The sequence below is a fragment of the Tachyglossus aculeatus genome, unplaced genomic scaffold, assembly GCF_015852505.1.
Source record: "Tachyglossus aculeatus isolate mTacAcu1 unplaced genomic scaffold, mTacAcu1.pri scaffold_130_arrow_ctg1, whole genome shotgun sequence".
In the NCBI taxonomy this organism is placed as follows: Eukaryota; Metazoa; Chordata; class Mammalia; order Monotremata; family Tachyglossidae; genus Tachyglossus; species Tachyglossus aculeatus.
Genome location: NW_024044859.1, coordinates 651849 through 662163, shown reverse-complemented (window position 1 = coordinate 662163; position 10315 = coordinate 651849). Strand labels below are relative to the sequence as shown.

Genomic DNA, 10315 nt, shown 5'->3' with positions numbered 1-10315 from the left:
TGCTTAGAACAGTGCTTGGCACATAGTAAGCATTTAACAAATACCATTATTATTATTCTTCACCCAGGGCAGACATCCCGGACTTGTTTCCTGACGGTCTTCTCCCTTTTCTGTCAGCAGCTCCAGGGAATGACTGGGCTATGAGCTCCTTAAAACCCCCTGAGTCTTATGTTAATTATCTTAAACACTCTTCCTCCCTCAAGGTTCCTGACAATCTCAGTTATCCAGGTGTTGAGAGTTGATGGTTTGGGGGCTTGAATTCAGGTGAAGCCTTGACGTTCATGGGCTTGGCCCAAGATCAGTTTTTCCCCCATCACATGTACACAAGGCATTCACGGGCCCACGCTCCAGGAGGCAATCAGCACCCATTCTCCACAATCAGGTATATATGCTATTCGAATTCTCATTTTGACCATGCTTTTGGTAGGTATGTTTACGTTTGTCAGCCCATATAAACGGAAGCTCCTCGTGGGCAGGGAATGGTTGTGGTGTACGTCCCCGAGCTCTTAGAACTGGACCCGCCCAAATGGGAGCTAAGTAAAGGTAATCTCTACTCCAACCATCACGCAGATTTTCGGGGAAGAAGACTAAGGATCACAGCTGGGAAAACCACGCTTCCGTTGTCCCGCGGGGAGGTGTCTGCCGTCACCCCATGAAGTCACCTCAAGGATTGGGTTGTGAGCCTACCATGTCCGACGTCTCCCGGAGCCGGCGCTGTTCTTGCCCAGCTCATCTAGTTCGAGAGGAGTCACAGACCTCTGCCCGCCTCCAGTGAGTTGAATTGACAGTCCTCTGGTGTTCTCCAAGAGCAGTCACAGACACACACACACACACGCACACGCACACACACACACACACACACACACACACACACACACACACACACACACACACACACACACACACACCAGAACTCAATCCACAATTTTCTCTTTGTCATCCTTATTGTTCCAAGAAGGGTCCCTTTGATCCATTGAGACTTCCTAGTGGCTGGTTAGTATCTGGGTACCTCACCCGCACCATGTATACAGATTCTCTAATCTTCAGAAGCACGGTTGTCTAGTGGAAACGGCACGTCCTGGATGTCAGAGGACCTGGGTTCTCATCCATGTTCCACAACCTACTTGCTAGGTGACGTTCTGAGCATCACTGGTAACCTGACCATCATCACCCTCACTCTGCTGGACTCCCGCCTTCACACCCCCATGTACTTCTTCCTGCGCTGCTTCTCCATTCTTGAGATCTGCTTCATCTCCGCCTGTATTCCCAGATTCCTGGCTACCATCGTCACCTAGGATAGGACGATTTCCTACAACTGCTGTGCAACTCAAGCATTTTTCTTCATCCTCTTGGCAGTGACCGAGTTCTTCCTCCTGGCTTCCGTGTCCTACGACCGCTACATCGCCATTTGCCGACCTCTATACTACACGACCGCCAGAACCAGAAAGTCTGCACCCTGCTTGTTCTCTGCTCCTGTCTCACCGGGTTCCTGGCCAGCTTTACTCCTGTCATTCTTGGCCTCCAACTGGGCCTCTGTGGCTCCGCAGCCATTGACCACTTATTCTGTGACGTCTTGCCTCTGCTTCTACTCTCCTGCTCGGACACCGGGTTCCTGGAGCTGACGGCTTTCATCTTGGCATTGGGGACATTACTGGTCACCTTGGTATTAGTGGCCGTGTCCTACACAGCCATCGCCCGCACCATCCTGAGACTGTCCTCTACTCAGCAGAAGAGAAAAGACTTTTCCACTTGCTCCTCCTACACAGTCGTGGTCTCCATCATATATGGCAGCTGCATCTTTATGTATATGAAACCGTCTGCCAAGGACAGGGTGGACATGACCAAGGGAGTGGCCGTGCTCTACACTACCGTGGTCACCATGCTGAACCCCTTCATCTACACTCTTCGGAACCAGCAGGTCAAAGCAGGCCATCAGCGACCTGGTGCACAGGTTGAATTTTCCACCAAGGGGTGGGGATTCTTCAGCGACGAAGTCTCACAGGAAATCTGCAGGAGATGCAGAGGGTCGACCAGAGAGACTTGGCACTTGTACATTAGTCTTATGCTTCATCTGATGTCTAGCAAGCAGGACCTGAAGGTCCTGCATCCCTCTATGCGCCCCCGTACCCACCATCCTTGAAGTCCCTCCCATGGCCAGATCCCCCTGCTACCTCAGCCCTTTGTCCTCATCCACTCAGGGGCAGTCAGGCCTCTTTACTACACTTGAGAGACGTTCCGAGGTTTGTTCAGCGGGTCTGTGCCGAACCCAAAAGAAATCTCCAGGTACAATGTGTTATTTTCAAATCTCTGTCTGTATCCGAGTTAGTGAGGCCTTTTAGCACGAGGCCGTTTAGCCCTGACCCCCTCCCTTTGCTCTTCCCCCCCGCCCCCCTCTACCCGCCCCGTGGCACTTAGGTATACATCTGTATTTCTCTTCTCCTCCCTTATTGACACCCATGCCCATCATCCCCGTCAGCTTTTCCGTATATTTAACCCCCTTCTCAGGCCCCCTGTTCCTCCGCCTCCTCCTTCCCTCACCCCCAACGATCCGGCCTTCTACTTCATTAGTAAAATTAACTCCATCAGGTCTGAGCTCCAAAAAGGCACTCCTCCCCCTTCTCCAACCCCCCGGCTCTCAAACTTCTCTGCTACTTCCCAGCAGTATCCTTAGATGAGATCCCCTCCCTCCTCTCAAGTGCTACTCTGGCCACCTGTGCTTCTGACCCCATTCCCTCTCATCTTATGACATCTCTCGCCCTGTCCCTCCTCCCCTCCTTAACATCCATCTCGAACCGCTCACTCTCCACTTGTTCCTTCCCCTCTGCCTTCAAACATGCCCACGTCTCCCCCATCCTAAAATATCATCTCTTAACCTCACCTCCTCTTCTAGTTTTCTCCCTTTCTCCCTCCTACCATTCCTTTCCAAACTCCTAGAACGAGTTGTCTACACCCACTGCCTCGAATTCCTCAACACCAACTCTCTCCTCGACCCCCTCCAATCTGGCTTCTGTCCCCTACATTCCACCGACACTGCCCTCTCAAAGGTCACCAATGACCTCCTGCTTGCCAAATCCAACGGATCGTACTCTATCCTAATCCTTCTCGATCTCTCAGCTGCCTTCGACTCTGTGGACCACCCCCTTCTCCTCAAGACGCTATCCAACCTTGGTTTCACAGGTTCTGTCCTCTCCTGGTTCCGCTTTTATCTCTCTGGCCGTTATTGACACCCATGCCCATCATCCCCGTCAGCTCTTTCGTACATTTAAATCCCTTCTCAGGCCCGCTGTTACTCCCCCTCCTCCTTCCCTCACCCCCAACGATCTGGCCTCCTACTTCATTAGTAAAATGAACTCCATCAGGTCTGAGCTCCGCAAAGTCACTCCTCCCCCTTCTCCAAACCCCCGGCTCTCTTCATCTGGATGTGTGCCCGACATCTAAAACTCAATATGCCCAGGATTGAACTCCTTACCTTCCCTCCCAAACCCTGCCCTATCCCTGTCTTTCCCATCACTGTTGACGGCACTACTATCCTTCCCGTCTCTCAAGGCCGCAACCCTGGTGTCATCCTCGACTCTGCTCTCTCGTTCAAACCTCAAATCCAATCCGTCACCAAAAACTGCCGGTGTCACCTCCGCAACATCGCCAAGATCCGCCCTTTACTCTCCATCCAAACTGCTACCCTGCTGATTCAATCTCTCATCCTATCCCGACTGGATTACTGCTTCAGCCTCCTCTCTGATTTCCCATCCTCCTGTTTCTCCCCGCTTCAATCTATACTTTATGCTGCTGCCCGGATCATCTTTGTGCAGAAATGCTCTGGACATGTTACTCCCCTCCTCAAAAATCTCCAGTGGCTACCAGTCAACCTACGCATCAGTCAAAAACTCCTCATTCTCGGCTTCAAGGCTCCCCATCACCTCGCCCCCTCCTACCTCACCTCCCTTCTTTCCTTCTACAGCCCATCCCGCACCCTCCGCTCCTCTGCCGCTAACCTCCTCACTGTACCTCGTTCTCGCCTGTCCCGCCGTCGAACCCCGGCCAACGGCCTTCCCCTGGCCTGGAATGACCTCCCTCCGCACATCCGCCAAGCTAGCTCTCTTCCTCCCTTCAAAGCCCTACTGAGAGCTCACCTCTTCCAGGAGACCTTCCCAGACTAAGCCCCCTCCTTCCTCTCTCCCTCCCAACCCCCCTCGCCCTACCTCCTTCCCCTCCCCACAACACCTGTATATATGTTTGTACAGATTTATTACTCTATTTTACTTGTACATATTTACTATTCCATTTATTTTATTTTGTTAATATGTTTTGTTTTGTTGTCTGTCTCCCCCTTCTAGACTGTGAGCCTGTTGTTGAGTAGGGACCGTCTCTATATATTGCCAACGTTTACTTCTTAAGCGCTTAGAATAGTGCTGTATACACAGTAAGCGCTCAATAAATACGACTGACTGACTGACTGAATGAATGAATCTATAATTTTATTTATTTATATTCCTGTCTGTTTACTTGTATTAATGAATGTCTACCCGCTCCCTGCAGCTATACTGTGAGCTTGTTGTGGGCAGTGGTTGTCTCTCTTTATTGCTGAATTATACTTTCCCAAGCTTGTAGTACCATGCTCTGCACACAGCAAACACTCAATAAATACGATTGATTGTATGAATGAATGAATGAATGAACGAATGAATGAATGAATGAATGAATGAATGAATGAATGCGAACCGACCTCATTGGCCATTACGGTGTGGGGAAACTTTTTCTGCCAACCTCTCACTCCCCTCTCTCACTCCCACCCTCTTTCTCATCTCTGCTACTCCCAGACTCCTATTTCCCAGCTCACTCCCACCCTCTCACTCCCCCTCTCACATGTATCCTCGGCAGACTGTAAGCCCGTTGTTGAGTAGGGACCGTCTCTATATGTTGCCAACTTGTACTTCCCAAGAGCTTAGTACAGTGCTCTGCACACAGTAAGTGTTCAATAAATACGATTGAATGAATGAATACATGCATTGGCTCGGTTATACTGTGCTGCACTAATTTCATCTGATTTGGGCAGACATTCCAGTCTGTCCTATTTGTGCTTCTCCCTAGCTAATCCTTGTTTTTACTCTGGTTCCCATTCTTCGGAAATCATCTCTATTTATGTCCTCCATTCGATTGGAAAGTTTTGTAAAGTAGTTTTATGGTGCCTAAGATTCACTAGGTAGTCAATATATCCCATTTGATTGATAAATTGATTAATACTCTGTATATCATTAACATATGCTATCAGCATTCTGTAGGTGATCACCAAATACCATTTTATTGGCTGATGAATTGTTTTGCACTCAGTAGGTGCTCAGTAAATATCAGAGATAGACCAAAGGAGTGACGGATTGACTGACTTATTGCTTAATTTATAGACCTGGAAGACCAGTTCGTAGGAGGCGGGGTAGGGGTGGGGATGTCCAAGATTTCATCATCTGAAGACACCTCTGAGCTTTCCCGATGTGGTCAGGCACTGATGAGTACGTCACACGATACTAATGACTAAACCCTCATTTCCTCTTCTCTAACTCCCTTCTGCATCGCCCTGACTTGCTTCCCTTATTCATTGCCCCCCTCCCGACCCCACAACACTTATTTACACATCTGTGATTTTATTTATTTATATTCATGTCTCTCTTCCACTTTAGACTGTAAGCTCACTTTGGGCAGGGAATAGGCCTGCTTATTGCTATACTGTACTCTCCCAAGCGCATAATACAGTGCTCTGCATTCAATAAATACGATCAAATGAGATACGACTGAATGAATGAAGTGGGACTAAGGGCCAGAGGGATATTTTCAACTTTCCTGGGAACAGCAGGAGAAGAAAAACAGAAGACCAACAGCAGCAGCTGAGTCCCAGCACGGCAAGGGGTACAATGGCCACAGGTAGCCCAGAGACCAGGGACCACTGAGTGATGAGGGAATTGGCGAAGCCAGCCCCAGCTCCAGGAAAGAACCCTTCAACATCCCGATCACGACTCCTTCGGGGTCTTTCCTGGCACTGCCTTTTCCCCACCCAATTTACAATTCTTTGCTCAGAGGGGATTGAGAGACGAGTCCATTGACGCCTTAGAATAAGCGTCTCCAGGGTATTTCTTCTTTGTTATCTAAAGAGCCCTCCCCATCTGCATTGAGAAGAACTCACAAAAGGGGCTAAATTTTGTCCCTGTAAAATAAGGGCTAGGGGAGAGAGGAATAATGTCAAATCTCCTTTCTGTAACTGTTAGAAAGCAGCTTGCTTCCTCCTGTCTCAGCTATCCTCTCTTTCCTTCCCTCTAGAACAGAGTTGTCTCTATCCCCGCTGGTAGGCTGACAGGAAGGCTGTCACCCAGGACCCCAATTCCTCTCCCCTCTGCAAATCAATGGAAGTAGCAGAAGTAGAGAAGTAGAGAAGCAGCGTGGCTCAGTGGAAAGAGCACGGGCTTTGGAGTCAGAGGTCATGGATCCAAATCCCGGCTCCGCTAGTTATCAGCTGTGTAACTTTGGGCAAGTCATTTCACTTCTCTGTGCCTCAGTTACCTCATCTGTAAAATGGGGATTAAACCTGTGAGCCCCTCGTGGGACAACCCGGTCACCTTGTATCGCCCCCGAGCGCTTAGAACAGTGGCTTCACACTTAATAAGCGCTTAACAAATACCATTATTATTATTATTAGTAGTAGTAGTACTTAGCAGAAGCTGAAGGAGGAGGATAAGGGAGATTCCGTCCTGCCTGGCAGGGCACCGTGAAAATGGGGGGGGGGGGGGAGATTTGCGCTGTCAAAATGGTATGAAATTCTTTCTGAGGACAGGGAGAGGGTCGATTCGGATTTTCAAACAAACAAACCGAAAATTCAGGGTGAAAACTGACGAAAACCATCGAGAGTGTCAAAAAAGTAAGTACACGTTCTTCCTTAAGTACCTCGGTCCTCGCGAAATCTGATCTCTGCTGGTTTTCCCTGGCCCATATCTGACCTTTCTGATTTGGGCAGGGAAGGAGATAGCGACAATTGGAAAGGAATCGGCTGGATTGGTATTTGTGCTGGCTGGATCGATTTATAAAGAGTTGGGATTGGGCCGTGCCTCAGGTGATCTGTTGCCCCTGGCTACTCTTTCCTTTTCACCAGGCATATCCTGGCCTGGAGCCCAGATAGGGGTCCATTTGATGGTTCTCAGCTCTGGGATACCTGGGATTCTAGTCCCAGCTCTGCCTGGAGATGGCTGACAAGACTGATGACCGACCCGGGGTTCAAATATGTGGGTAAATTCCTCCATAGCTATTTTTTTTACTGCTGATCTCTCCCATTAGAATGTAAACTCCCCACAGGAGGGGTCTGTAGTCTACTGTTGTGCTCTGTATGCAGTAAGCAGTCAATAATATCACTGATGGATTGATTTTACTTCCCTGAGAGCTTATGAGAGTGCTGTGTACAGACGAGGTGCCCAATAAACGCTGATGAAGATTGGTTTAATAAAGACAGGCAGTGTGATGATAATTATTCGGTCCAATGAGAGAAGGAGAAGCATTCCAACTGGTTTCTTTGAGTTTCCCTTTTCAGCCTCTCTCCTCCTTTAATCGTATTTATTGAGTGCTTACTGTTTGCAAAGCGCTGTACTAAGATCTTGGGAGATTATAATATGAAAATAAACAGACCAATTCCCTGACCAACTACACATGCTTCTTCTCCCATCCTCAGGTGTGATCCCGGACGAAATCCAGAATCAGCGATGAGAAATCAGACCTCAGTGACCGAGTTCATCTTCTTGGGTCTGACGGACAATCCAGACCGGAAGAATGTCATCTTCTTATTCCTGCTACTCAGTTACCTGTTGAGCATCACTGGGAACCTGACTATTCTCACCCTCATCCTACTGGACTCCCATCTCCACACCCCAATATGGAGAAATTCCTCCAGAATTTCTCCTTCCTAGAAATTTCGTTTACATCGGTCACCATTCCCGAACTGCTGGTGGGTATTTCGACCGGGGACAGGACCATTTCCTATAATGCTTTTGTCATTCAGTTTTTCTTCGTCATCTTCTTGGGGGAGACAGAAATCTTTCTCCTGGCTGCCATGTCCTACAACCGCTATGTCGCCATCTGCCAGCCGCTACATTACTTGACCATCATGAGCCGGAGAGTCTGCACCCTGCTGGTCCTCTTTTCCTGACTGGTCAGCTTCCTGAGCGTCTTTACAGACCGCATCCTGGATCTCCAGCTGGACTTCTGTGACTCAAAAGTCATCAACCATTTCACCTGTGACACTGCCCATGCTGGACCTCTCGCACACTGACACTCAATTATTTGAGCAGATGAATTTTATATTAGCAGTGGGGACACTCCTGGTAATTGACACTAGTCGCCGTGTGCTACACGGCCAGCACCCACACTATCCTGATACTGCCCTCCATCCAGCAAGAAAAAAGTCCTTTTCCACCTGCTCCTCCCACATGATCGTCATCTCCCTTTCTTATAGCAACTGCATATTCATGCACATCAGCCATCCCCCGAGGAAAGTTTAGACTTCAACAAGAGGGTGCCGGTGCCAAACATCTCCGTGGCCCCCATGCTGAACCCCTTTATCTACACCCTACGAAACCAGCAGGTGAAGCAGGCCATCAGGGACGTAGCCAAGAGGGCGATTTTCTTTAAGAAGAAATAAGAGGCTTTGGACCCTTGTTTGTGTTTCTGTAACAGAAAACGAAATTGAATGGCGAAAGCTTTCGTTAGTGAGGACGGACTGACACTCCCCCCGCAGGTCTTCCTTCCCATTCTATTTTTCTGTTTCCACTCCCACGTCTGAACCGCCCACCATTTTGTCCATTAGACCTGCCCCATCCCTTTCTGCAACAACTTTAGAGCTAGTTTTGATCGTAAGTATAGTAGAATAATAATTGTGATATTTATTAAGTTCTTACTAATTGTCAGGTACTGTACTAAGAGCTGGAGTAGATACAAGCAAATCGGGTTGGACGGAGTCTCTATCCCGCATGGGGTTCAGAATAGTCGTAGTAATAATACTTTCCCATCACTATAGACAGCACCACCACTATCCTTCCTGTCTCACGAGCCCGTTACCCTGGCATTTTCCTTGACTCTTCTCTCTCATTCAACCCACAAATTCAGTCTGTCACGAAATCCTGAGGTCCCACCTTCACACCATCGCTAAAATTCCGTCCCTTTCCTCTCGATCCATATTACTACATGTTAATACAATCACTCATCCCCCCTGGACACTACTGCATCAGGTCTCCATGCTGACCCTCCAGGCTCACTATCTCTCCCCACTCCAGTCCATACTTCACGCTGCTGCCCGGATCATTTTTTCTACAAAACGCTGTGGACACGTCCACCCCTCTCCTCAAAAAATTCTAATCCTTGCTCATCTACCTCCGTATCAAACAATAATTCATCTCCATTGGCTTTAAAGTACTCATCACCTTGCCCCCCTCCGACCTCAACTCGCTGTCTATTCTATTCTACAGTCCAGCCCGCACACTTCACTCCTCCAGTACTACTCACTGTGCCTTGATCTCACCTGTCTCGCCGCCGAGTCCTGGCCCACATCTTGCTTCTGGCTTGGAACTCCCTCCTTCCTCAAATCCCCCCCCCCTCAATTACTGACCCCCCACCTCTTCAAAATCTTACTGAAGGCACATCTTCTCCAAGGGGCCTTCCCAGACTAAGTCCCACTTTTCCTCAACTTTTATTCCCTTCTACATTGCTACGACTTGTTCCCTTGGCTTTCCCCCTCTCCCAGCCCCACAGCACTTATGATTATAAACACTATGTTGCCAACTTGTACTTCCCAAGCGCTTAGTACAGTGCTCTGCACACAGTAAGCGCTCAATAAATACGATTGAATGAATGAATGAATGAATTATAACTGTAATTTTATTTTTCATATTGATGTCTGTTTATTTATATTGATGTCTGTCTCCTCCCACCCCAGACTGTGAGCTCAATGTGGTCAGGGATTGTCACTCTTTATTGTTGTATTGTACTTTCCCAACCGCCTAGTATAGTGCTCTCTGCACAGTAAGCGTTCAATAAATACGATGGAATGAATGAATGAATATATATATATATATATATATATGTCCCTCTCCAAAGAAGAACTCAGCCAGGGTCCCCAGGCCTGCGTCCTTGCAGTTCTCGCTTTATCTTGGGTGCTGAGCCACGGGCCCTGCCCTCCGAGGGTCCTCCACCTGCCACGTTGTCCTCGGGCCCCAGTCTCCACTTGGTCTGCCACTGCGGGGAATGGTGTAAGCTCATTACTGCTCCTGACGCCCTGGCACCGGTCCACGGA

The 10315-nt window shown here is 48.7% G+C and overlaps 1 protein-coding gene across 1 annotated transcript; it reads left to right on the top strand.

The window, feature by feature from the left end:
- Window positions 1-479: 479 nt before the first annotated feature.
- On the top strand, window positions 480-8668 carry LOC119922928 (olfactory receptor 6C65-like). Its single transcript, XM_038742551.1, has 6 exons — window positions 480-543; window positions 1357-1447; window positions 1498-1971; window positions 7703-7827; window positions 7938-8146; window positions 8483-8668. Exons 1-6 carry the CDS (start codon window positions 480-482, stop codon window positions 8666-8668), a joined length of 1149 nt encoding a protein of 382 aa, XP_038598479.1.
- The last annotated feature ends 1647 nt before the right edge of the window (window positions 8669-10315 follow it).

Excerpts from the sequence above, each read along its gene's own strand:
- LOC119922928 (XM_038742551.1), top strand. The coding sequence starts at position 480 with ATGGTTGTGGTGTACGTCCCCGAGCTCTTAGAACTGGACCCGCCCAAA. Across the intron at positions 544-1,356 it reads CAAATGGGAGCTAAGTAAAG|TGACCGAGTTCTTCCTCCTG; the intron begins GTAATCTCTACT and ends TCCTCTTGGCAG. Across the intron at positions 1,972-7,702 it reads GTTGAATTTTCCACCAAGGG|GTGTGATCCCGGACGAAATC; the intron begins GTGGGGATTCTT and ends TCCCATCCTCAG.